The 27,942-nt window shown below is 37.1% G+C and overlaps 3 protein-coding genes across 3 annotated transcripts; 2 read left to right on the top strand and 1 right to left on the bottom strand.

Moving 5' to 3' along the window:
• Positions 1-13,175: 13,175 nt before the first annotated feature.
• LOC118433631 (salivary glue protein Sgs-3-like) lies at positions 13,176-13,954 on the bottom strand. The gene is made up of 4 exons (XM_035845780.1): positions 13,835-13,954; positions 13,566-13,759; positions 13,281-13,473; positions 13,176-13,205 (listed from the first exon to the last, which is right to left on the bottom strand). The coding sequence occupies exons 1-4, from the start codon at positions 13,952-13,954 to the stop codon at positions 13,176-13,178; spliced, it is 537 nt and encodes a 178-aa protein (XP_035701673.1).
• A 5,814-nt stretch (positions 13,955-19,768) lies between these two features.
• On the top strand, positions 19,769-20,715 carry LOC110862683 (hydralysin). The gene is made up of 2 exons (XM_022111896.2): positions 19,769-19,986; positions 20,060-20,715. Exons 1-2 carry the CDS (start codon positions 19,858-19,860, stop codon positions 20,648-20,650), a joined length of 720 nt encoding a protein of 239 aa, XP_021967588.1. The 5' UTR covers positions 19,769-19,857; the 3' UTR covers positions 20,651-20,715.
• A 141-nt stretch (positions 20,716-20,856) lies between these two features.
• LOC110862694 (arginase, hepatic) lies at positions 20,857-27,754 on the top strand. Its single transcript, XM_022111904.2, has 9 exons — positions 20,857-24,483; positions 24,554-25,241; positions 25,310-25,680; positions 25,798-26,010; positions 26,252-26,340; positions 26,407-26,595; positions 26,698-26,966; positions 27,035-27,273; positions 27,343-27,754. Exons 3-9 carry the CDS (start codon positions 25,593-25,595, stop codon positions 27,534-27,536), a joined length of 1,281 nt encoding a protein of 426 aa, XP_021967596.2. The 5' UTR covers positions 20,857-24,483; positions 24,554-25,241; positions 25,310-25,592; the 3' UTR covers positions 27,537-27,754.
• Positions 27,755-27,942: the final 188 nt, after the last annotated feature.

Consider the following 27,942-nt stretch of genomic DNA (forward strand, 5'->3'; position numbering starts at 1 on the left):
TAGCAAGGGATAAGATTAAATTTTGAATTGCTAAAATGTTTTAGAAGTATTACTTTAATAGGTACACTAAGAATCAGGAGGAAATTCTTCAAGTACTTTTTTTAAATTAGGAAAATCCAAAAGATTTGATATCGAAGTCGAATTGTTTAATATTTTCTTAAATAAAGTATTGAAAAAAATGCTTAACCCTTTGCAACTTTGGGTGTTTGTTATATTGTTAGTGAGCATAAAAACGATGTTATTCAAAACTATGGCACATACCCAAATCCATGGCTTGTTCGTATGGGCAACTTATAACTATCCCGATCACAAAATAAATTTCATTCCAAGGCTCCGGATTTCTCACATCTAATACTGAGGTTACTAAAATACACACGTATACCTCAATACTCAGATGGATTGAATACCAAAGAGAAATTCTTCCCCACCACAGCGAACCTATGAAGGACCGTCTATTATTTACCGATTCCAAAAAGTTACTTTCAAAAAGATGTAATAAACCCCACACTGCAAAATTTATTGGTTTTGGATGAGCTGCCCTACAGTGTCTGCGGAAATGGATTGTGACCAGCAAATCCTTCACACTTGAGCTATTCAAAAGAGTCGAGAAGGAATGATAATGGATACCCGAACCTGTTGGCTTGGCGAACAGGAAAGGACGAACGAAAGACTGAGTTACGACGGTGGTCACACTATGCATTAAAGCAAATTGGTACCATATGAAAATTGTATCTGCGATGAGAACAGTTTGAAACAACCGTAAGCTGACTTATATATTTGTAAGTGGATTGATTTGCTTTTAGAAAATAACTGATATTTACATATGAATGTAAACGTGTTTTAATTATTGGTTTGGTTTAGTTTGATCCTGCGTGTAAGAATATTTAATGTAAGTCTGTAGAATAAGGCGTGTCCAACACGAAACAATTTATGTATTTGCAGGGTTCGCCATAGCAAAATAGCCGCTCTTTTGATACTTTGCTGTTTCGCTAAAAAAAACCTGTTTTTCATGAATTTTGCTGTTCTCAAAAATGGGGTAAAATATTACAAATATAAACTTATACTGAAAATATGTCTGCACTCTTTGTCGCCCAACTACAGAATCGTTGTGCAATTCTCCTTCCAAATTTTCCAGCAATCAATACCCATAGCATTCGAATAATTCTAGAAATGAATCCCACACATTTTCAGGTATTGGCATTATTCTAAATGGCATAACATATTTTATAAGAAATTTAGAAAAGTTTCCCAGTATCGAATTATGATAATTATTTTAACCTCAATTTTTTATTGATAAAAGTTAACTGATAGTCAGTAAATACATAATAATCATATTTATGCTCACCGAGGAATGATATATAAAATAAGAATTTGTCACAAAACGGATGTCCCAGATTCAGCTTTGAGTTCAAAGTTGAGACTAGCAAAACAAATGTGGGTGAATGACCGAATAGTGAATGCAGAGTTGGCTGAGGGTGGAAAGCAGAATGCAGATAAGATAAAAATATACTGCAAAGGGTATTGTGTAGAATGACAGGGGTGAAGAATGCGAAGTGGGGATGTTTGTGCTAATCCGTGTTTGCTGACAAGAACAGGAGGAAAGTCTATGCATGTTCCAAGGAATATCAAAATACGCCTACTCTGTCGAAGGTTAGATTATCCACACCCTGGCGGAATGGGTAACAGCAGCCTCCACGCTGTCCGGGTTGAGCCACTCGTCACCGCTTATATCCCTTGTGTTGACAATGATGATGATGATGGCAAGAGGAGCGTCCTCTTTTTCGACCTACCATCATCTCTTACTTCAAAAGACGTAGGGTGCGGTAATGATTTTTTAAATTATTTTTTAGTTCCTTGTCTTCTGCATATTTTTCCGAGAAATGTGGATGACATTAGTTTTCCCACGGAATGAATGGAACGTCCGATAAAAAATTAAATACACACAGTTCCAAGCATTATTACGAACTTCGCCCATAAAGACTATCGAAGCTACCAAGAATAGAGCACCGCAGATAATAAAAAGTGTCACAAGTCTTCCATCCATACCCATCGATGAAATAATGTCAGACGTATCATTTGCCACTGGTCTTCTCTGTTTCCACATATTTCTTGCCATTTCCCTTCTCAATCTTGAATAAATCCCGGAGTGAACACGAGCCTTAAATCTCTGATGAACGGGAGATATGCTTCTAGACACTGGACTCCTACCTCCACCAAGAAATGTCCATCCAGACCGTTCCACTTCCAGGAGGTCGCTTCCAGAATAAAATTTCTTTGATGGGTAACTTTTAGTAAGAAAATCCATTTCTCCCTCAATCAGTTCCGGCGTCCCTATCAGGAAAGTTTTTTTCTTACAAATTATAATATCTCGCTCCACCAAATCTTGTAGTTCTGTCGTGGTGTGCTTTCTCTTTGTGAAATTGAAACTGTTGGGAAGATAGTTATGGGCTGGATTCAAAAGAAGGATGTAAAATAGCCTGGCTTTGGTAATTTTTGCACTAGTTTCCTTATTGAGCTCAAAATCCTTTAGTAGTTTTTTGATATCAATGAAATATTTGACAACTAAATGGGTATACCAGACATACGTTGCCCCATATGCAGTTTCAGTCGGGGTTGAAAGCATTCGAAAACAGTTATCTGACGCAAAAACATTCGAAGCATTTGGTAACCAAATATTCGACTTTCCCCAATATAAATCTAAATTTGCATCTTTTGCCCATTTTGCAATATCTTTATAATCTCTGCTATTGAGAATATGTCTATCTTGACATATCAAGTCTTGGAACGATTCCGGCCGTGATTGTTTCAACGGTGCGTTCAGTTCTGTTATCATTATTCCGGTATAACAATTCGTCAACAAAACAGCAACCAATCCCAAAGCGCTGAATAAGATACGATAAAAAACTTATTTGCTATATATTTTGGAACTGATGTGAAATCATCAAAAAATAAAGATAGGAAAGACAAAAATAATGCAATCGCAGACCTCTCATACTTCCAAAATATGTAGAAGGATAGAACCATAAAAGTCAAAAGCAGACTGGCCAGCAAACCAACCCACACTGCCGGTTGGAATGGTGTCACGTAGAAGTCAAACGTTATATAGGTATCAGCATAGCAACTAAGAAATTTGTACCCCGTAGAATAAGTGTATTCCCAGCGCATGCCTTCCTCATTGTAAATATATAACTTGGTTTCTACCTCCACGTGCGGATCATCGTCCCAATTTCGTTGAAAAATGAGTGTCGCATTTCTCCCTGTTTCCACCAAAATTGCTGCCATGTACAGTGGGATGGACTTGTAGTTCTTACCATCAAATAGATTTAACGAAGATTGAGGAAAATTTCTGATTTCGATAGAATCACGTTCCTTTCTGTTTAAAGTATTGTAAGACCCCACCCAAATTTCCTGCAGTGGGGTAAACCTCTCATAACCTGCCAATATTTTACCATCGTCTGCTAATTTGCAATTATAGCTCTCCATAATATTATTATCAGCCCTAACATTTTCACACAAATCTTTACACTTCGTCCCGAGATGAGGAGTATGAACAGACTTTCATAATAATGTTTATGACTATAGATTTCTAAAAAGCTTGCTGCTTCTTCCAAGCTAAACTGGGTTGTAATTATTGGGTAAGTATTTTTTATCGAGGATACAAATTTCCAACGTCCATTAAATTTATGAATGTAATGAAATATGGTAGATATCTTCAACCAAACTGTAAACTTGGGTGTGTCACGACTTTCTGCATTTTTGCTAAATAGAAGCTTGCTTAGCCAAATACTTATCTTATTTCCCGCAGGTCGAGTTACCGTAACGTCAATGACGAATGGCATGTCTTTAATCCTCATAAAACCGGTAAATCTTTTCTCAAACTGCGGCATGAATATTATCGTTCTCGCGAGATATAGATCTTGTAAGAATGAAAAGTAATCCGTGGTCAAATCGCCGTCATGGAGGATTTGTAAATCGCAATTTTCTACGTGTTGCATAATTTTTTTTGGAATTCCCCAATCAGTATTAGTAATATCGTTCAAACAAAAACAAACTGGGTTCAGTATTGCCGACAGCAAGACCAACGTAGTGGATAAATGACGCCTCGTGGGAGCAAACAAATTTTTAAACAATCCTAAGTTCCCCTAGCAAACTAATGCTGCAACTCTAAAATGTTTTCATAAATTTTGTTTTGTTAGATCTTAATATTTCACAAGTAACAGTTAAACGTGTAAACTCGTAAATTAACGAAGTTCCGAAGCATTTGTTAGATTTCCTTTGCAGGTAAACGCCTTTTAAAAATTCTTTAATAAGAACCGAAAGATAGTTTGGTGTCGGTAGAATCTTCAACATTCTTAAATAAAGACTGAGGAATATAATTTCACCAATGCTTTTCTAATGCGCGTTACACAAGCCGTCGTCCCAGTCTCTGTATCGTTTCTTATGTGTAAAGAAGTTTATTCAAATAATACAGTTTACGTACACCGGAAATTAGATAAATGTTTGAGTTGAGAAATAATTGCGAGATAAATTATAATTCTATCTAACAGGCATTTAGAATATTGCCAAACCCTATGGTCCATCCAGGAAAAATAGGCCCCTGGGAATTCCCATAACTAATAACATTGGAAATTGAAATTGGTGTAACTTTTGTAATTTATAACCGATTTTTAAAATTTAGAATGTTTTGGAAACCCTAGGTCATGGCCACTAACGTGCATATTCAAATCTTATCAATTTTGACCTAGCTGACCTAGAATCCAGGTCGCAAGGTCAAAAATTGACTAAATTTTATTATTTGCTAAGAATGCGAATTCTTTGTGAAATTCAAAATTTTGAAAATCTGAGGTGATCGCTGAAGATTCCACAGTTGACCAAACTGGTCAACAGGTCACACACCCAATGGGGGTGGTTGTGGGTGTGGCTTTCAGCGACGTTTTGAATATTTAAGTAACATATAACATGCGACACAAATATTTCTTCGGCGAAAAAAGGCGGTTCTGATGGTGACCTCGAACACTGAAAAACCACACCCCCAGGTGGGTGTGGTCTCCAGCGCTTTTGTTGTTATTTATGTAAACCATGTCATGCGGCACAAATAATTTTTCGGCGAAAAAAGGCGGTTCCGGTGGGCATCTCGTAATTTGAAAAACCACACCCCCAAGTGGGTGTGGTCTCCAGCGCTTTGGTCATTATTATAGTAAACCCTGCCATGCGCCACAAATAATTTTTCGGCGAAAAAAGGCGATTACGATGGTGACCTCGAGCAATGAAAAGCGATAAGACCACACCCACTTGGGGGTGTGGCTTTTTGCGCTTTTGGCATCTTTCAAACAAACCGCTTCATGCGACACCAATAATTTTTCAGGAAAGAAAGGCGATCAAGATGGGCATCTTGTAATTTGAAAAGCCACACCCCAAGGTGGGTGTGGTTTTCAGCACTTTTGCTATTCGTTTTCGCTATTGAGCCTCGGTTTTCCGAAATACAATTTTTTATGTCACACTATATAATTTGTGGGAAAAATAGCAAAAGTGCTGAAAACCACACCCACCCGGGGGTGTGGCTTTTCAAATTACAAGATGCCCATCTTGATCGCCTTTCTTTCCTGAAAAATTGTTGGTGTCGCATGAAGCGGTTTGTTTGAAAGATGCCAAAAGCGCAAAAAGCCACACCCCCAAGTGGGTGTGGTCTTATCGCTTTTCATTGCTCGAGGTCACCATCGTAATCGCCTTTTTTCGCCGAAAAATTATTTGTGCCGCATGGCAGGGTTTACTATAATAATGACCAAAGCGCTGGAGACCACACCCACTTGGGGGTGTGGTTTTTCAAATTACGAGATGCCCACCGGAACCGCCTTTTTTCGCCGAAAAATTATTTGTGCCGCTTGACATGGTTTACATAAATAACAACAAAAGCGCTGGAGACCACACCCACCTGGGGGTGTGGTTTTTCAGTGTTCGAGGTCACCATCAGAACCGCCTTTTTTCGCCGAAGAAATATTTGTGTCGCATGTTATATGTTACTTAAATATTCAAAACGTCGCTGAAAGCCACACCCACAACCACCCCCATTGGGTGTGTGACCTGTTGACCAGTTTGGTCAACTGTGGAATCTTCAGCGATCACCTCAGATTTTCAAAATTTTGAATTTCACAAAGAATTCGCATTCTTAGCAAATAATAAATTTTAGTCAATTTTTGACCTTGCGACCTGGATTCTAGGTCAGCTAGGTCAAAATTGATAAGATTTGAATATGCACGTTAGTGGCCATGACCTAGGGTTTCCAAAACATTTTAAATTTTAAAAATCGGTTATAAATTACAAAAGTTACACCAATTTCAATTTCCAATGTTATTAGTTATGCGAATTCCCAGGGGCCTATTTTTCCTGGATGGACCATAATGTTGTATCTATATAGAACCGAGAAGCCAGTGCTTTATGGCACCGAATACGTGTATCAAGCAAATTGGACAAAAATTTGACAAGTTTTGCATATTCTGTAAAAACACTATACTTTTAAATTCAGGTGAAGACAAGAAAATATAAAAAAGTTTGTATTTAAATAAGATGGTCGCACAGCAAAAATATATTCTGCGATATTCTAAGTACAAGCCAATAGTCACGAACAGTGTTGTATATTCCGACCAAAACACTTTTTCCCAGGACATAGGGGAAAAGTGGTTTAAACCACCACTTTTTCCCACTGGGCAATTGGCAAAACGGAGTGCCACCTAGCGGTATGCAGGCGCGCCATCTAGTGCAATCTTCATAAGAACTACGTTTTGCCCACTTTTTTAAATTCCCCACGGATTTTGGTGGATTTTCCCACTTTTTCCTACTATCTGGCAAAAAGTGGTTAATACCACTTTTAGCCATAACTGTTCACATTCATTCAAAAAGTACGAAATAAATAATGATTGAGTGAATTATTTATTCAATAAATAAATAATGAATGAATAACTCCCAATTTCGGAATGAATGTGTGGATTTTTTATTCATTCGTTTTTGGCCCTATGTTAAATACATCAATATGAATGAATTTTGAATAAATGAATTTCTTAACGAATGAATTGTTTTTGAACAGGTATGCTTGTAACACTGGTCACGAAGTTTAGAGAAATATCCCGTACTTACCAATTACAAATTCAGTAATTTGTTCAAGCTCTATTTACTGGTGAACATCTTTCAAATACAATAGAATACTGAATACTGAATACTGTTGTTTATTCAAGTGTCGCAAATCATCAGTTTACACTGCTTTTCAGATCAAGACACAATAGATAATTATTTCTACTACTCACTATTGTTTATAATATGATAACAAGTATTTAATAATCTATTCGGTTACAAATATACGTGCTAAAGATTGAAAGTGACCATATGACATTTCTTTTATATCCCAATCTTTAGGGAGACTGTTCCATATTTTGTACCTACGATATTTGATACATCGCTTATATAGTTCAGTTCTATGGGTGGGTGGACACATGTTGGGTCGTTTATAAGTCTCTGTTCTATTTGAAAATTGCAATTCATCATTAACATATAATTTATAAGCATATTTAAGTGTTACATATGTACATCTTTGTTGGACCGTTAATAATTTACAATCTTTCCTGACTTGATCGATGTCGATTTTATCTCTGAGATTCTTTAAGGAGGTGCGCTTGTACGCACGGGTTTTAGCTAAACGAGGAAAGTAATAACTTAACAAGAAATTATCGATAATTTTCTGTATTTTATCTAAATACGTGGGCTTCTGCACAGCCCAAATGTCGATGCAGTAGTCTATTATAGAATGTACTTGCGTGTTTACCATTACGCGCATGGCCTGCTCACTAAACATACGTTTTAAGCCATGTAGAAATTTTATGCGTTGACATACTTTAGTCAGTACATAGTCGTAATGTAATTTAAAGTTTAAACTTGGGTCTAAAATTAGTCCGAGATATTTAAAAGAGTAGACGCGTTCAATTTCAATATTATTAAGAACTAAGGGTCTAACAGTATTCTTGATTGGGATCCACTCATTGTGAAAATACATACATTTGGTCTTATCCAAATTGATAACTAAATCATTAGCATCACACCACTTGGCAAGGTCATATAAGCATTTCGTTAATTCGTCGACAATGTAGTCAATGTTGTCAGATCCTATGTACAAAATAATATCGTCAGCATAACAAAGGAATAATAATTTGACTACAGTTTTAACATCGTTTAAAAAAGCCGAGAAACAAAGTGACCCGAGTATTGAACCTTGACCTATTCCTGTATATGTGGAGTAATAGGTGTCGTCATTTTTAAATTTAAAAGTTCTGTTGGCTAAATTGTTAAAAACTAACATAACTAATTGGTAACTTAATTTAAATTTACATACTAATTTACGAATTAATTTATCATGTGATATGCTAGAGAAAGCGTCTCTTAAATCTATGTATACAGCACCAACCATTCCGTTTTTCTTATCTAACTCACTATATACATGTGGTAAACTGTTCTAATGCCGAATGACAGGAGCGATCAGGTCTGTACGCATGCTGTTCATTAATTAAGTTACATTCAATTCTGTCAATCATTCTATGATACAAAAAACGCTCAAAAATTTTACTGTAAGAATTTAGCAGGACAATAGGTCGATAACTTTTTGGAATATTACGTGCACCTTTTCCTTTATAAAGTGGAATAACTACTGAGGACCGAAACTGTGTTGGTACATATATAATATTTAGTAAATGTGTAAACAAAATAGCTAATTGTATACAGAAGGAACTTGTACATTTCTTCATTATCCATACAGGTACATACTTATTATCATTCTTGTTCTTGTTTTTAGTTTCTGAGATCATTTGACCTATGTCATCAGAAGTTACAGTTAAAGTTTCATTATTATCATTATCGAAATTATATGTACGTATAAAGTTACGCGTTGAGTCGCGATCCGGTGGAGTTTCTGGCTTGATAAACAACTTATCTGCTAGAATATAGTTAATTTGAACTTTATCAGTCACAGGAGTATTGTTGTTATCTAGAATAGAAACAATATCAGTACATTTTTGTTTTCTAAAATTAGTCAATTCATCAATTGTATCCCATAGAGTTTCAGATTTTAGTTTTTTACGGAATTTCTCATTAAAATATTCTTTCTTTGACTTGGCTAATTCGTATGCTACATTGTTTCTTGCTATTCGATAAGGTTTCCAATCGCCGTTTACTTTTGCGTCCTCTCTAAGCTTATTTCGATTATTACATAACAATTTAATTTCATTACTAAACCATGGGCATCGCCTACGTTTTAGAAGTCTTTGGCGTAGAGGGGTAATTGAATCTAGTTTATTCATAACGTGATTGTTAAATCTAATTACCTCTCGGTCTGTAGACAGCTCATTGTTACTTAAATTAAAATTGAAGTCTAAAACATGTTTGCCAAAATCTGTCCATTTAATATTCTTGACCGATCTAACTAAACAATATAATGGTGGAACTTTAATTTTGCCTAATTTTCTTTCTATGTAACAAAGGTCATGGTCTGAACCACCGAAAGAGAAATGGCCTGCCGATACATAATTTCGCTTGTCTGTTACATATATATGGTCTAATAAGGATTTACCTTGAAAAGTTGGACCGGATATCATTTGCCACAAGTTGAAAGATTTGCACATTAAGTATAACTTGTGAGTATCGACATCAAAGTTATTTAAATAGTGTAACAGATTATAATTAAAATCACCCATAAAAATCTTCTCGTACTCGAATTGACTTAGGAAAACTTGCAGTTCAATAAAGGATTCAAGAAACTTAGATTTGGAAGATTCTGGGTTGCGGTAAATAATTATTACAATTACTGGTTTGATAAATTGTCTATACACCTTAATAAGTAAGACCTCGACTAAATTTGGAAATTTTACCTGACAATCAATTGTTTCGTACTTAAAAATTTCACTTACGTAAACAATTAATCCACCTCCACACTTTTTAATATTATTGTCACGATCCACACGGATCATATGATAGTTTGGGACTGAGAACATATTGAGAGGTACACTGTGCGGATCAAGTCTGGATTCTGTACATGCGAATAGAGTGAGAGTATTGCTCTGTAAGAAATTACAAATTTCAGTAAATTTATTCCTAATGCCATTTATATTTATATGGTAGAAGAGAGATCCTTTGCGAGTTTGTTGTGGACGGAGAGTCGTGGACGTTGAGGGTGGCAGGATCGGGGTGGGGGAGGGGGGAGGGACGATGTTTTCAGTGTTGTCGTTCATCCTCCGTATAAGTGAAAGAACTGGATAGTGAGGTGGTGGTGCGAATGGTGGTCCTTCACTTCAGATAAGTACCGGAAGGTCACTTATGTGCCACTTGCGTACTGGGGGGAGGGCATGGTTCAAGGACGCACCCCCAGGGCTAAATTGAAGTGTGTGGTTTCGCCACGACCACACACTATATTTCAGTGAAAAAACTGCAGTGGGGGGCAGAAAACAAATAGTTTTTTTTAATAATTTAATTTATTATTGAGAGGAGGGAGAAAGGAGCTTGTGCAGGTTCGAGCTTCCCGCGAGAGATGTTTAAATTTTATAAATTTTATGAATACATAAACTAGTTTAATAAATAGCATAAATTATCAAATAGTAAAATTGTTTATACATAAGTACCAATTAAGTAATTTTATCGAATCTATTGTATTTGAAAGATGTTCTCCAGTAAACAGAGCTTCAACAAATTGCTGAATTTAAGAAAAGATAAGGTAAATGGTAAACAAGAGTATTTACTTGTCTAATTTTTCTTAGGTGAGGCATAGCCGGAAAGCGGGGCCCCGTCTCAAAATGCATATGTGAATATGCTCAAGTGTGGCCCGGCGAAGCAGAGTATGCATTCAGCGTGGGTGCTGAAAAACTCTCACAAAGTTTACGCCTTAACGATGAGTCAAATCGAAAAATTACAAGTCAAAATAGTTACATCATTCACATTCTCTAACTTAATTTCCTTTTTCTTCAGATTTCGAAATCTCTCAGTTTTTCTATTACAAATTGAATTTTGAAACTTTTAAACAGCTGATGTCTGATAAAAATTTAAACTTTTAAATTACCATAATTTCACAAATTAACCTATTCAATTAGATCTATTTTTCGTGTAAAACCTATGTTGACCTAAAATAATTATTGAAAATGTGATGGACCAATTAAAGATTTTATCCAGTTATAAAGCAGCGTACTGCCAGAAGTAATAGGGTAAATAAGTACAGGTCACATATCGTCGTTCTAATTCTACAATAAGCTAAGTGCCATCCTTGCTTCATTTTACAACGAGCTAAGTGCACGTAAATTCAATGTTAAATGGCTGCACTTAGCTCATTGTAAAATTAAGCAAAGACGGCACTTAGCTCATTGCAGAATTATAACTATGATATGTCGGTGTGGTGGTCGAGTGGTGTAGGGGCAGGAGGTTAAACCCTAGGGATCCGAGTTCGAATCTCCTCGGATCCCAGTTTTTGCAACTTTTTTTGGCGTTTAGATTATTCATTTTTTTATAATTTTTTCATAATTTAAATTTTAAATTTAATGTTTAATTTATTTTTAGACTGAGGCAGGGGGTATGAAACCGTCATGTCTGGCCGTCTAACGATAACTCTTTAAATTTATCCGATTGGGTTGAAATTTTCACCATATCTTTATGGGGTGAAATTACGAGCCAAGTTCGAAGATTAGCCAAATCGGCCCAGCGGTTGACCGGTGGGGGTCATACATACAGAAGTAGGGGTATTATCACCAAAATTTTAAATTGGTCGTAGAAAACTTAAATTTGGTCATTAATGGTTTCGAATGAAAGAATATGAAGTGAAATCTAGAAAAATTTCACCTGGAGGTACCCTGTTGGGTAACCTCCACTGATTTTCAAATACAATCCTGGAAACTTGAAATTTGGCACATATATCACTATGTGATGATGATGAAAGAAAATGAAAGGAAATTTGAACAATTTTCACCCAGAGGTACCTTTTAGGGAGACCCTCAACCGATTTTGAAATATCGCCATAGAAGGCTTAAATTTGGCACAGAGGCATCTGACTGCTTCTAACCATGGGATGTGAATTAAATTTGGAAAAACTTTCACCCGAAGGTACCCCATGGAGTGACCCCCAACGATTTAAATATATTGCCCTAGAACCTTGGAATATAGGTCTCTGATTGCTGCAAATTAAATAATATGATATGAAATCAGGAAAAAAGTGACCCGGGATATGTTATTGGGTGAGCCATACTGATTTTTTAAATCCTGCAATTCAGATTAATGGCATCGACTTCCTGTGAAAATTAGAGTCACCTAATCCACACAAACCTAACCAAACCAGAATAAGCTGGAACACGGTGTGATGAGTGGTTATTCATCAACAACAGTGGGATACACGTGTCAATTTAAATCAAAAAAATGAATTTTACTTTTATTCATAAACACGAAATGAATAGTTTGTGTCATAATTTTACATTTTGTAGATATTTTATTTATGTTATGACCCAATCGCTGCCCTCCCCCCTTTAACTGGATACTACTACGTCAAAGCATCGATGTATAAAGTCACGGCGCGCATTGTTAAACATATCGAGCAGAACGACCACAATAAAACCGGATTTCTGAAATATAAAATATATAAAATAAAATAAAATATAAAATTGCTGATAAATATAATGTTAAAAAAATCATGATCATGGCGTATATTTTTTCAGTCCCTGTGCATTCCGTTCTCACTGAATAGATACAAATTACGAGAGACACTGTGAAGAATAATTTTTGGCAGGCATCTCTCCTTACTCGTTTTTTGTCATCTCTAACCACCTCTACCATAATTTAACCCCCAATTATTTTCTTACCCCTCGCATGGTCGTTGGAATTAAAATGTCATGTTGAATTCGATATTCCCTTCCAGCCGTGAAATTCCCTGGGATCGAAATTCAGGCAATCGCTTCAACCGGTGCTCCTCCAGAAGGATGGAAATTTGACCAATATTCCAGCGAGCTCGTACTACTGGCTGTGGATAAATAAGTATTTTGTTTTAATTAATTGCAAAATTAAAAAAGTATGGGCGAAGGTTAAGTCGTTATCCGTACTAGGATTAAATACTGGCGACACTTGGTACGAAAGCCCGGTGGAGAGTGGGCAGGGTTGGGCTATACAATCAGTCACGGCAAGAGAAACAAAAGTTCCAAGCTCTACAAATAAATGAGAATTAATGAGAAGGTACTGTAATCAGTGACAAAATTATTTGAGCAGTTTTATAATTGTACCAGGATCGCACCGCCGGGGGGTGGGGTAACGTTGTAGATTGGCCTCGGAGTAGTAGTTTGCCTGGTCGTTGTAGGTGTGGTCGTCGTGGGTGTGGTCGTCGTGGGAGTGGTCGTCGTGGGTGTGGTCGTCGTGGGAGTGGTCGTCGTGGGCGTGATCGTCGTAGGTGTGGTCGTGGGTGTGGTTGTCGAGTCGCTATGAATATGTACAGAAAATTTAATTTAACAAAGTTTTAACCTTTTGTAATCAATACTCCAATAAATGACCACATTTGCCTTAAAGCTCACGTCGCATATTCCGTCGTCGTCACGATGACGCACGGCGTTACGCTCTCATGATTACAAACAAGTAAATTTTGATCCCACACTGTAAACGGAGGGCAGCACGGAACAATCGGATTCCCATTTGTACATACAATGAATTTGCGACAATTGTACGGATAGGTCGGGGCGCCATCCTCCCACGGGGGACAGTCCACCATCTGGATTTTAATCATTTTAAAGAAACTGTGTAAAAAAACTTCTCAAATTATAATCTTGACAACCTATTTATTTACCTGGAGTCCGACAAAATCTACCTCGCATTCTGCAATTGTCGTCTGAGCACCAGAGTTATTTATTAGGCCAAAAATGAACAATGCTCCAAATAATTTGGAAATTACTCTTGGAAACATCATTTTTAACGATTAAATTTTGAATGATCCAGTATCGATTTATACCCTCGCTTATATTTGACTCGCTCAATTGACGTACGAGCTTGGTCAGACTTTTATCTGTGCCAAAATTCACGGAAATGTGCTAATGATGGCTTGACAATCAAAATGATTGCATAATTACACTTTGTGCACTTGATTAGTCCGAATTTCTCAGAATTCTTGAGACCCAATGTCATCTCGTGATTGATTGGTGAGCTCAATTATCCATCTCCTGAGTGAATTCAAATTAATTGATAACGAACAATGGAAGTTATCCGGAGAAATGCAATCCATGTTGAAAATGATTGACATACCCTTCTGATTAGTTGCATGTTTGCATGTATCTTTAATGCATATTAATCTTCAATTCTCGTATGTGTACAGAGTCTAATGTATAAATTTAAATAATTTTGATAGTATTCAGGGGAGTACAGGAAAAAACTTAGTAGTGGAAAAAACTTACCATGGAGGTCGGTTAGGAAAACCATCACTTGTTCTGGGAAGGTAGCCCAGATCACCATTCGGCCCTGACTACTAAGAAGTGAAAAACCCAGATAAGACAAATGAATGGCAGAGATTATAAGCGATTTACATATCGGAGAATTGTGACATTCAAACGAGTAGGCACCGTGCTGGCGGAGACACGACGGATGAAGGCTGGAGTGGAGCATCCACGGACCACAATCTGTAATTTGAAATCCAGGTAAAGACAAAATACAAAGAAGTTTGCATTTAAGAAGGGCGCACGGCAACAATGTGTTCTATGATATTCTATGTACAAGGCTTGTAGTACAAGTTAATAGTCACGCAACAATTTAGAGAAATATCCTGTATATATTTACTAACTACCTTATATTTTATTAAATTGAGGAATTTGCTTAATCACTATTTACTGGAGAACATGTCTTAAATAAGCATAATAGATGCGATAAAATTACTTAATTTGTTCTTATGTATAAACTATTTTATTATATGACAAACTAGTTTATTAAACTAGTTTATATATTCATAAAATTTATAAAATCGTTTATACATAAGAACAAATTAAGTAATTTTATCGCATCTATTATATTTTAGACATGTTCTCCAGTAAATAGTGCTTAAACAAATTCCTCAATTTAATAAAATATTTAGTAATTGGTGTATACAGGATGTTTCTCTAACCTGTTGCGTGACTATTAGCTTGCATAACGTCCTTTTGCCGTGCACCTTTCTTAAATACAAACTTCGTTGTATTCTGTCTTTACCTAAATTTCAAATTTTGTATATAGTTTTGCAATTATATCTAAAATATCGTTATGTGGAAAACTTGTCAAATTTTTATAATGTTTGATACACATATTCCATGATAATGAACTGGCTTCGGTTCTGTTTAGGGCTTGGCAACATTCTGAATGCCTACGTATTAATTATAATTTACTTCCAAATTATTTCTCAACTCAAACAATTATCTAATTTCCTGTTTACGTAAAATGGACAATTTTACAAATTCTTTTCCATACACTTACGTAAATAACAGAAACGCTACAAAGACGATTGGGACGCTAGCTTGGGCAATGCTTATTGCAAAAGCATTGGAGAAATTATATTCCTCAGTCTTCATTTAAGAATGTTGTATCTACCCCAAACTATATGTGGGTTATTATTAAAGTATTTTGGAAGTTGTTTACTGCAAGTAAAATCTAACAAAATCTAAAGTCTTTGTCAGTGTTGCAAGTGGTATAAACCAATTTTTACCAGACATTGGGAAAAAAGGGAAAAATGAAATTTTTACCACCCACTTAAAATTAGTAGGAAATGGAAAAAATGGGAAAAAGTTGGAAAAATTCCGTTTTGGGCGACTTGAAACAACTTCTTCAAAAGTTAATATTTCGAAAATCTAACTTCATATTCGTATTCTCCATGAAATTCTGAAAAAATAAGTTGGTAATACCGTTGAAATTGAATAATCTTTAAAATTAACATGCATTCACATGGGGAAATTAAAATTTTTATTTATTTGAGCAAAAAATGGTCATATGACACACCAAAATGCTCAGAATTTTATGGAGATCACAAATACATATGAAGTCAGATTTCGGAAATATTGATTTTAAAGAAAGTTAGTTTTCTCCATAACTAAATACATGGGAAATAAATTTTCCCAATTTTGGACGGTAAAAACCAATTTTTCCCATTTCTTCCCGATTTTTCACAATTTTCCCCATTTACCCTGTGACGTCTAAGTGCACCTGTTTCGACGAAAACAAAACGACCACGAATTTTACCTAGCTATTAGGAGACCCTGAATATAAATCTAACAGTCTTATTTATGTAAAAACGGTCAAACTCTATAAGGAATTTGCCGAGAAGTATAGGATAATGCAATGCAGGGTTCATTCGCAATTTAGTTATAAAAATTTCATCTCACTCCAACAAAAACAAAAATAAATTTGTTTGTATCCTTGAAGTTCATATTTTATTATCCTACGAGTTGTAATTGGAAGAAACTTCTTTTATAGGAGGCTAGGGTAACTTTATTAATTTAAGACTCTACAAGTTTAACTATTACTTGTGAAGTATAAAGATCTTCAACAAACCAAAATTTATGAAGGTATAAACTTTGGCAAAAATTCGACCATATAATACAACCATAAAAACAGAATTGTTTTTAAAAATAGTCTACCTCTACGATGCATCAAGTATCCACTCCGTTTTCCTTGGTGTCGGCAATACTGTACCCAGTTTGTTTTTCTTTGAACGATATTACTAATAATGATTGCGCAATTCCAAAAACGATTATGCAACACGTTGAAAAAAATTGCGACCTACAAATCCTCCATGACGGTGATTTGACATCGGATTACTTTTCATTCTTACAAGATCTATATCTCGCGAGAACAGTAATATTTATGCCACAGTTTGAGAAAAGGGTCGCCAGTTTTAGAAGTATCATAGGCTTGTCATTCATTATTGACGTTTCGGTAACTCGACCGGCCGGAAATAAGATAAGTATTTGGTTAAGCAAACGTCTACTGGCCAAAAATTTACAAAGTCTTGACACACCCAAGTTTACAGCTTGGTTGATGGTGTCTACTACATTTCATTACACTAGTAAATTGAGTAAAAGTTGGAAATACATATCCGCCATAAAAATACTTACCCAATAATTATAACCAAGTTTAGCTTGGAGGAAGCAGCAAGCGTTTTAGAAATCTACAGTCACAACATTTATTATGAAAGTTTGTTCATACTCCTCATCTCAGGACGAGGTTTAAAAATTTGTGTGAAAAGGTTAGCGCTGCTACCTAATATTACGGAGAGTTATGATTGCAAATTAGCAGACGATGGTAAAATATTGGCCGATTATGAGAGGCTTACCCCGTTGCAGGAAACTTGGGTAGGGTCTTACAATACTTTCATCAGAGATAAACGTGATACTATCGAAATCAGAAATTTTCCTCACTCTTCGTTAAATCTGTTTGATGGTAAGATCTATAAGTCCATTCCAATGTACATGGCAGCAATTTTGGTGGAAACGAGGAAAAATGCGACGTTCATTTTACAGCGAAATTTAAACGAAGATTCACATGTGGTGGTGGAAACCAATTTATATCTTTTCAAAAAGGAAGGCGCACTTTGGGAATACACTTATTCTACCGGCTACCAATTTCTGAGTTGCTATGCTGATTCCTATATAACGTTTGATTTCTACGTGACACCATTCCAGCCCGCAGTGTGGCTTGGTTTGGTATCAAGCTTGCTTTTTACTTTTATGATTCTCTCCGTCTACATATTTTGGAAGTATGAGAGGTCTGCGATTCCATTATTTTTGTCCTTCCTATCTTTATTTTTTGATGATTTCACATCAGTTCCAAAATATATAGCAAATACGTTTTTCTATCGTATCTTATTCAGCGCTTTGGGATTGGTTGCTGTTTTGTTAACGAATTGTTATACTGGAATAATGATAACAGAACTGAACGCGCCGTTGCAGCAATCACGGCCGGAAACGTTTCAAGCCCTGATATGTCAAGATAAGCATATTCTCAACAACAAAGACTATCAAGATATTGCAAGATGGGCAAAACATACCAATTTAGATTCATATTTTGAGTATTGGGGGAAGACGAATTTATGGAAACTAAATCCTCCAAATGTTTTTGCGGCGGATAGCTGCTTTAGAATGCTTTCAACCCCGACACAGACTGTACTTGGTGCAACGTACGTATGGTATACCCGTTTATATAACATATATTTCTTTGATATCAAAAAACTACTAAAGAAATTTCAGCTCAGTAGGGAAACTACTGCAGAAATTAGCAAAAATATAATGTTTTACCTCCTTCTTTTGAATCCGGTCCATAACTTTCTTCCCAGCGGTATCAATTTCACAAAGAACAGGCACACCGCTACAGAACTGCAAGATTTGGTGGAGCGAGATATTACAATTTGTAGGAAAACAACTGTACTAGTGGGGACGACGGATCTGATTGAGGGAGAGATGGATTTTCCTAGTAAAAGTTACCCATCAAGGAAATTTTATTCTGGAAGCGACCTACTGGAACAGAAACGGGCTGGATGGATATTTCTTGGTGGAGGTAGGAGTCCAGTATCTAGAAGTATATCTTCAGTTCATCAGAGATTTAAGGCTCTCGTTCATTCCGGGATTTATTCAAGATTGAAAAGGGAAATGGCAAGAAATATGTGGAAAAGGAGAAGACCAGTAGTTAATGATACGTCCTATATGATTTCATCGATGCGTATGAACGGAAGACTTGTGACACTATTTATAATCTGCGGTTGTCTGTTTTTTGTTGCCTTGATAGCCTTTGTAATCGAAGTTCGTAATTACGCTTGGAAATATTTGTATTTAAATGGTTATCTGAAGTTACATTCATGCTGTAAAAAATTAATTTTATTCACATTTCGCAGCAAAATGTGGAACAGGAAAGCGAATACATAAATACAGATAAGGTTTATGAGGTGAGAGGCACACTTAAATAATAAAATAACGATGAAATTGAAATTAATTTTTATTATATTTTCGACTCCTTTGCTTGCGTTTGTGAACATTTTTATTTCATTACTTATTTCATTGTTCCAATAATTTCTAAGAATCATTACTGCACAACAATTGTTTAAGATATGTAATCACTTTTTCATGAATCTGCCAGGGAAAGCTTTATTTTACGTGCGACGGTTTACTGGGATTATAATTTGAAAAAAAAGCTTTATTGTTTCTGAATAATAATAGATATTATCTGTAATACATAGTTAGCTGGAATTATTTAACTAATATTATTCGGTCATTCCTTTGTTATTTATCTGCTACCGAACAGGTAAATTAAAATTGGTTACAATGTTTGCTGATAATTAAGATAATAATTCGCAAGAAACACTTCCTGTATGGTTTGTTTGCTTGTCGCACATACTAGTAGATTGTTTTGCATTATCAAAACAACATAAAAAAATAATTGGCACTATTGATAGTGAGCTTACTACCGTAATTTTTATATGAAAAGTAAAGTTGAGTGAACTTGTTTGTGAAATTATTATTTGTGCTTGGAATATAAAGACGTTTATTTATCGGATGGATTACATACTTGTATATAATGATAACCTTGATAAGAGCTTATCGAATAATTGTGTTGACCAGTGTTACTCCAATGAAGAGGTTTGTTTATGTGGGAGATTTTTTAAGCTGGTTGTTTTGGCCACTATTTATTTATGAGAGGAGGATTAATTTCCGCTCTGCGGATAGATAACGATGTAAATAAATGCTACTGCTACTGGGTATAAAAGCAACTGGTGTTCATGCAATTTGTTCATGCATCAAAAACGTACAAGCTTTCTACAGAATATTGCAGCAAACCTGAAAAACATAAAACCAGAACCGTGAAATAATGACCAGCCTAGCTATAACCCTCTTCCTCTCGACCTTATGGCTCGCATCCTTTACGTCCCCTTGCCGGGGTAATTTTGCAGTTAGAATTTCCCCCACGTCGTCAACGATCTCTGGGTCTCATCAATTGGTAAGCTTTGTCACTTTTGGTATCAAATTGGTACTACAAAATTGGTATGTTATAAAGCCGTTAATATTTTCAGGTCATTACTTCCGAACTCAGACGACAATTCGGCATCCCTAACGACTCCGATCTGAAAAACGGCGTACGAATCGATTTCGGCAAGACCCCCAATGACGCCTTCGTCAAGAGCCGCACCCCTTGGAACGACCTCTACAGCACGTACGGATGGCAACAAGTGACATCCAAGATGACCGGACAACTCGGGTCGTCCTTCACCGAGCGGGAGACCAGGAGCGTCATCGCAACAAACGATTACGACAACGAGAGCAACCAAAACGTCACGATCAGGGAGATCTTGTCCCACGTCATTTATGACCCCGTAGAAACCACGTGGTCAGGAGAAGTTGGACTTAGCGCGAGCCATGATTTCAACATTGACGTCCTCTTCATGAAAGGGTCAGCCAGTTTGAGCTTCACCACCAAGATTGGGTACTCCAACAAGAAAACTTCAGCCTCAACTGTGGGATCCAGTACCGAAGTTGAGCTAGTCTTACGCCCAAAGAGTTCCGTTACTGTCGAGATTGTGTCCAAGACCGCATATTCTTCGCCTGTATGGCATGTAGTAATCTCCACTGATTCAAATTTCCCGCAATTGCTAAGATCTGGATAAATATTTATCGGAAGTTCGATGTGTTGTAAGTTCGGTGCTGAATAAATCAATTGTTGTGCGAGGAATTTAAGACTATCCGACAACTTCCTGACTGTATCTGTCAGGGAAATCGACTTTAAACACGGTCTCATAATTGTTGTGGCGTTTTGCTGACGGGAAAAATTACTTGTGTCGAATCCTTCCATATATCCTTCCATATATTTGTAAGCTTGAAATTTGAAACTTTTCAAGTTCGCACAGCGGTTTTCAAGCAGAGCTCCAACCTGGGGAATCGTGTAATCACGAATCAGCGTGACGGAAATATCTTCCATGAAGTTAGAGAATTTTTCGAAAAATGTAAACATTGTGGTTGCCATGGAATTTTCATCGTCACACGTGGTTATCTCAAATCTTCGTGTCAATTTTGGATTCAAGCAGGGTAGCAAATCTTCATACTGGGGTAACATCCTGGAACAAGAGGGGCACGATGAGCACCAGGGAAACACAAAGGCGAGGAGTTAGCATGGATAAGATGATATCATTCCAGAATGGAGATACCAGCCGGCAGGTTTTCAAAGGAATGTGTCTGTAGGTCAGTATTTTTTCGAGAATCTGAAATAACAAGGTGGAAATTAATATGGATATTTGGTGTTAAAATTGGACATATTTACGTAAGGGTTATTCAGTGCCAGTTCCGTCGCGGAGTGTGGAAGGACCTCGTTCAAATCGTGTTTAAGAGTTTCCATTTTTCCGGCCTGCATCAGGAAATAAAATAAAATAAATCAAATTCTAAACCTGTCAGAGTTTAGATTCGCATAGAGTTTAATTTTCAGAAATATAAAATTTTAATGAAAATTTCAATGAATTTGCGACAATATTTGTGACAAGTAATGTATTTTATGTTAAAATTAAAATACTTTACTTTATAGGGATGTACACGTCTTTGCAGAATATAGCTGTTATCCGTTTTACATTCACTGAAAACGTTATCTTAAATAATTTCTAATTATAACTGGAAATAATTCAAAAATTTCACGTTAAATGGTGGAATTATATATTTAATTATATTGAAAATTAAATCTACGAAATATCACATAAACTGAAATTAAAGTGGTTTTCTTCAGTGGTAGGAAAACACTTGAGTACGTCATTTACCAGATGTTTATGAATACTCCAATCCTTTCAGTATTATTCCACCGGCAGACACTCGCTGAGGCATTCGGCAGTCGTCGTTTTTTGTGGGATCAAATATTCGCATACGATCGAATGAATTGAACATTTGCTGTATTGAAATGAGGATTCATTTATATACAAACTTGAGCACAGATAAACAAAGGTACTCGACTTCTCATGATGAGACAAAGCCATGGAAGCAGGCACAGCGATAGAATTCTACCATACTAACGGATAAAGTTAAAATAAACTATGAAAAAACTAGGCGGTTTTGTGGTGCCCGTGGCACCACGATGTGGCCTACGATGTGAGCTTGAACAGCCAGAGCCACGGCCCGACTCTGGCTCTGTCCGACGATCTGGCTGCCGATCGGGCCGACAATCCGGCTGCCGGTCGGACCGACGATCGGGCCGACGATCGGGCGGACGATCTGGCTGCCGGTCGGGCCGACGATCTGGCTGCCTGTCGGGCCGACGATCTGGCTGCCGGTCGGGCCGACGATCTGGCTGCCGGTCGCGCCGACGACCTGGCATACGAAGTGAGCTTGCGCAGCCAGAGCCACGGCCAGACTCTGGCCCTGCCCGACGATCGGGCCGACGATCTGGCCGATAAGATGAGCTTGCGCAGCCAGAGCCACGGCCAGACTCCCTGGCTCTTACTCTGCTCAGTAATACATTGTGAGATAGGCTGAAATAATACATAGAAGGGATGCGTTACAGACAGACAGACAGAATTGGGTAAATATATAAGTTAATAATTCTTTTCTTTGCATACGGGAAAGCTATTGTAATGCTTCACTAGTTTTATGTCGCATAGTATGGTGACCGGACAAGATGGTATGGAAATAATGATAGCGGACAAAATGAAAAATATGAAGCAAAATTAGAAAAACTTAGGTTAGTGAGTCATCCATACTAATTTTTCAAACACCTCAAATTGAGGTGTAAATGGATGGGAAATTACTTCGAGACAACATAATTAAAGTCAAATTTAAGAAAATTTTTCAATTGCTATGACCCAACAGAGTTACCTACACCGAGTACTAAAAGGGCATCGGGCACAGTGCACCCGTCCCACTGCACCCGGAATGAAAGCACCCGTCCCACTGCACCCGGAATGAGTGCGCCAGCCCCACTGCACCCCTTCCACTGCACCTGGACTGACCCCACCCGTCCCAACGCACCCAGGCTGACCGCACCCATCATAACTAAAACATAACAAAATTCCATACAAATCTTACTATGTAAATATGTATTGCTAATCACTGGAGCTGCTTATAACTGTGGAAGTTTCTCCAAGTTCAGAATGCAGAGTGGACAAGGACAAAAACTAAATCACTTTACTAAAACTTATTGCATTTATTCCCCCCGGCCCCAACCAATCACAATGATCGTTATTATGGCCAATTTAAACCTTTAGGTTACAAGAGGAGCCGATATTATGTATTGACAATTTTGTTATGAGTGGTACACTAATTGTCATTGTACTACTGCTTCTTTTCGAAATGTAGAATTATATTTAGTCACTTATGGCCAAAAGCTTCGTGTCGCGTTTCTTGCGGACTTATATACTGCATTTCTTCTACTGCAAAGTAAGATACACAAGAAATAGAACGCCATTTAGCGACTTGATGTATTAACTATACCGGCAGGAAAAGTTTCCAGAAAGGGCCGGAATATAAAGTCGCCGAGTTGTTTAAAAACAATACCATTGTTTTTTAATTAGTTTATGCAAATGTTATTGAAATTATTAAACATACAAACAAATGATGGAGTGTTTTAAATTTAAAAAATTACAATTTATCTTTAACTTCCTGGTCGACCTGCTCTCCTGGCGACAAAGAAAGTGGAAAGTCGGTGGAGAAAACATTTTTTGAGAGTCCCAACACCTCCGTGAGGGCTGTGGCGTCAAAAATGAAGATAAGTCGCTCATATCTTCACCAAATTAAAACTAAGACGTTGTGCGTCAAGACCTACAAAGCCAAAACTGCACCAAAATATAACGAAGGTCAGAAAAAACGGGCCAAAACCGCCTGCCGAAGAATTTATGAAAAATTCTTGAAGCAGGGTCCACCGAAGTTACTCGTCACGGACGATGAAATCTACTGCACCGTTGACCCCGAAAGTGTCCACTGTGTCAAGTTCTACTCCTGCAGAGATAAAAAAATATTCTGCACGAACATAAATTCAAGGGAAAAGAAAATTTCATAAGAAGTATATGATCTGGCTAGAAATCGACGAAAACGGGGACGTGTCAAAACCACCAATTATTTCCAAGATTTTGAACTCGCAACTTTATCTGAAAGAGTGCATCAAGAAGAGGCTGATCCCATTCATCAAAAACAAAACTGTTTTCTTTTGGCCGGACATGGCAACGTCTCATTATGCCCAAATTGTGACCAACTTTCTCCATGAGAAGAAAGTCGATTTTGTCGAAAAAAAGGATAACGCTCCTAACGTACCTCAATCTCGCCCGATCGAGCGGTTTTGGACATTACTCAAGAGAGAATACGCGAAAAGAAGTAATCCACCGAAAAGTTTGAGAGGTTTTCAACAGGTCATCGGAAATTTGATTAAGAAAGTTGCAAAAAATCATGGCAAGACCCTAATGAAGAGCGTCCGCTCTAAACTTCGAAAAATCGGAAGAGAAGGAGTATATGGGCCGCTCAAGGATTAAATTACGTATGTGAATATTTGTTTAATAATTCCTGAAAGTTTCATGAAATTTGATTCAATAATCATTTTTCTACAGGTCATGAAACAGGGTGAGTCTTTGTTTCCCGAGCAGGCCTTATGTTGTTGGTATATCTGAGTTATAAAAAGGTGCATGGGATCAAGGCCTGAAGTAGAGGTGGGCAAGTGCTCCCGGGGGGCCGAAAGGACGCCACAACTTACACAAGCAGATATAATAATAAATACCTAGATATACATAATCTAGTATTATTCATTTCTGACACTATAAAATTTATTTTCTAAATGGTAAGAAACTACTCAAATTTTGTTTAATTTGCTCAACCAGTATAGGAGGGATTACATATGAAATTTTTATTTGTTGTTTCGATTTATTTAAGTCAATCAAATGAATTTCCGTTAAGATTTTCTTATATTAAAGACCCAGAGTATTGCGTAACACTTTAAAACACCTTAACGTGAGGAATATAAATATTTAAATTAAAAATACAATAACAGTAGTAACATTTATCCTTGAAAACACTAATTGAATACAAGTATTATTAACTTATATAGTTACCCAGTTCTCTCCGTCTGTCGGAATGCATCCCTTTAATGCTTTATTTTACATTGCAGGGATAGCAAAGAGGGGCATTCACGTACCAGGTCGCATACTCGCATGCAGTTTGTATGCGTCCTGTGTCTGCAGTATTTGCTGCCCATGGCCAGATCGTCGGCCAGACGCTGTCACAATGGTTATGGTTTAATTGGTAATGAAATGGAATAATAATAAACTGATGATTTCCTAAGCTTATTTTTCTCATTTCTTAATCGTAAGGATCACACGTCTCACGCATGTCTGCAATCCAACATGTATTACTCTCATCATTCTTATGGCCAACCGTTTTGCGGAGTAAGCCGACAGTTGCGTCATTAATCCGATTATTTGCAGCACTTGTCCTCAATTTTGCAGACGTTGGCAACTTGAACATGTGAAAATAAATCTCATTCCACGTCATAAATATTTCCATGGATATGTATTCCCTCTTCCTCCCTCACTTGACAAAACCTGTAACTTGAAAGAAGTTGGGAAGGATAAACTTAAAATAAATATAAGAACGATGAACGTAACGCTTTTTGAAATTTTTGCAATCTCCTTGGTCCTCCTCGTTCCCGAGAGTTTAAGCGACAGCTTATATTTGAGCCATAGTAAGCGAAATAAAATTAAAAATATTATTTTTATATAATTTGGGTTGCATCAGGTCATAATTTAAAAATTTAATCTAAATAAATTATCTTTATAAAAATTGATGTCTTGAATTGTAGGGCGATGCAGCCCTCTTGGTACGTCTGTCGTGACAAGTCGACCTGACGGATCGTCAGACTCTTGCACTTGTCATCCCCCTCCACCTCCGACAACAACGATCCACCCACCAGCCCATAAATGGGGGCGGCGACATCGACCCCCTAAGGCAACGTGGAAGTGTACCACGATTCTGGCCCCCACCATGAAAGCAGCGCCCACCGCCACCACCAATGGTAGGATGAAGGTCAATTGTGTTTTAAATAAATGATAAATGTTTTTTGTTCCTTGAGATGATACATCTTTTTCCTGAAGAGACTTGGGGTTACAATTAATCCCGTTTATGTCAAATTTAATGACAGATATGGTCACTGTGTTTAGAAATAATTTAAGACGACATGTTTTCTAATTCTCTGAATTAATTTCTGTATGTACATGTTCCTAATCAAGTTAATGAATTACGTAATATTTTTGTAGGTTTTGAAAATTCCTTGGTGCTTGTTAAGGAGGCGAAGGTAAAATTGAGAAGAATTGGTGTACAGGGAGCCCCGATACAAAAAGGACAGGTAGCGGATATTAACTTTATCCTATGTAAGCGACCAGTTTTCAAAAGTCTAAAATCTATTTTCTAGCCCAAATTGGGGGTTGAGAATGGGCCCATGCTAATCCGCAGTTCTGGTATCGTTGAATTCCTTCAAGATGTAGGGCACGATATTCTCGACTATGGAAACATCCACTTGGGCGAAGTTTTCAATGCGGCGTCAGTCGGGGGGAATGTCAGCATTCACGATCCCGCCGACGTGGGAGAAGCGACGCATCATGTAAGATAATTTTTTTTGTGTAAGACATGCATTTCCAAATTCAGGGTAACACATAATTATATGTAATTTCAATTAATTAAAAATAATTACTTATTTTAAAAGATATACAACAACACCAAGCAAATCCTTGAAGAGCACCGTTTCCCCCTAACATTCGGGGGAGATCACGCACTGGCTATCGGCACGTTGAGCGCCATGTCGGAATACTACCCAGACCTGGCCGTGATCTATATTGACGCACACGCAGACATTAACACGGTTGACACTTCCCCCAGCGGAAATATGCACGGGATGCCGCTATCCTTCGTGATCAACGACTTGTACGGAAGTAATTCCAATTTGACCGATTATTTCTCCTGGGTCGCGGCTAGGTAGGAGGAACCAAAATTTATTTGATCTATGCATTTAAATATTTAGTCACTTAATTTGAATTTTCTAGAATACCCGCCAATAATGTGGCTCAAATCGCCTTGCGCGACGTCGACCCTGGGGAAACTGCGATTATTGATAAGTTAGGAATGGCTTCTTTTACGATGCGTGACATTGACCGGTACGGAATTCGGAGGGTGGTCGATCTCGCGCTTGACAGGATTAAGGGGAAGACGAGGCCACTATACGTTTCGATGGATATTGACTCGTTGGACGATATGGAAATTGGGAGCACGACCGGAACCCCAGGTTCGCTCAGTGGGTGGATGATGAGGTTGGAAAGGAAAATTAATTAAATTTGTATTTTACTGGGAATAGTTCCGGGGGGTCTGACGTTAAGGGAGGTTCTAACAATGATTGAAGACCTGTACCGATCTGCCAACATTGTCGGTTTTGAACTGGCCGAAGTTAACCCCGCCCTTGGAAGTGAGGTGGCAGGGAGAAGAGTTGCAGAAATTAGCAGGCACATTTTATCCTGTGTTTTTGGCTCGTGTTATGGACGCCGGGTATAATTGGGAGCGAAATGTGTCTATTAGTTTTAGCTATTTTTGGATTACAGGAACAAACAAATTAATTTACAAATTTGGGAACAGGGGATTAATGTAATATTTTCTGTGTGTGGATTTATCCTACTTAAATAACAAATTTTATGTAATCTTCAAATTTAATCTTCAAGTAATTCTTCTGTACAATCTTATGGTTTAAATATCAACCATTATTTTGTCAATGTAGACACAAATAAAATTGAAGACAAATATTTGACGAAGTTTACTAGATATTTTTAATGTCATCGTCATAGAAAATAATTTTTTATGATTCATCTGATGTTAGATAAGTAAAACTGTTTACTAAATATACAAAATATTCACGCAAGTTTTACCCAGAAAATCATATATACTTTCTCAAATACTAATGCCA

Source organism: Folsomia candida, unplaced genomic scaffold (assembly GCF_002217175.1).
Source record: "Folsomia candida strain VU population unplaced genomic scaffold, ASM221717v1 Fcan01_Sc065, whole genome shotgun sequence".
NCBI classification, from domain to species: domain Eukaryota; kingdom Metazoa; phylum Arthropoda; class Collembola; order Entomobryomorpha; family Isotomidae; genus Folsomia; species Folsomia candida.

Bases quoted from the DNA above. Each gene is read 5' to 3' on its own strand.
- LOC118433631 (XM_035845780.1), bottom strand. From the start codon at position 13,954: ATGATGTTTCCAAGAGTAATTTCCAAATTATTTGGAGCATTGTTCATT. The intron at 13,760-13,834 runs GTAAATAAATAG...ATTAAAATCCAG, and splicing joins TAGATTTTGTCGGACTCCAG to ATGGTGGACTGTCCCCCGTG. The intron at 13,206-13,280 runs GTACAATTATAA...ATTTATTTGTAG, and splicing joins CCCCCGGCGGTGCGATCCTG to AGCTTGGAACTTTTGTTTCT.
- LOC110862683 (XM_022111896.2), top strand. From the start codon at position 19,858: ATGACCAGCCTAGCTATAACCCTCTTCCTCTCGACCTTATGGCTCGCA. The intron at 19,987-20,059 runs GTAAGCTTTGTC...TAATATTTTCAG, and splicing joins TCTCTGGGTCTCATCAATTG to GTCATTACTTCCGAACTCAG.
- LOC110862694 (XM_022111904.2), top strand. From the start codon at position 25,593: ATGAACGTAACGCTTTTTGAAATTTTTGCAATCTCCTTGGTCCTCCTC. The intron at 26,011-26,251 runs GTAGGATGAAGG...ATATTTTTGTAG, and splicing joins GCCCACCGCCACCACCAATG to GTTTTGAAAATTCCTTGGTG. The intron at 26,341-26,406 runs GTAGCGGATATT...TCTATTTTCTAG, and splicing joins CCCCGATACAAAAAGGACAG to CCCAAATTGGGGGTTGAGAA.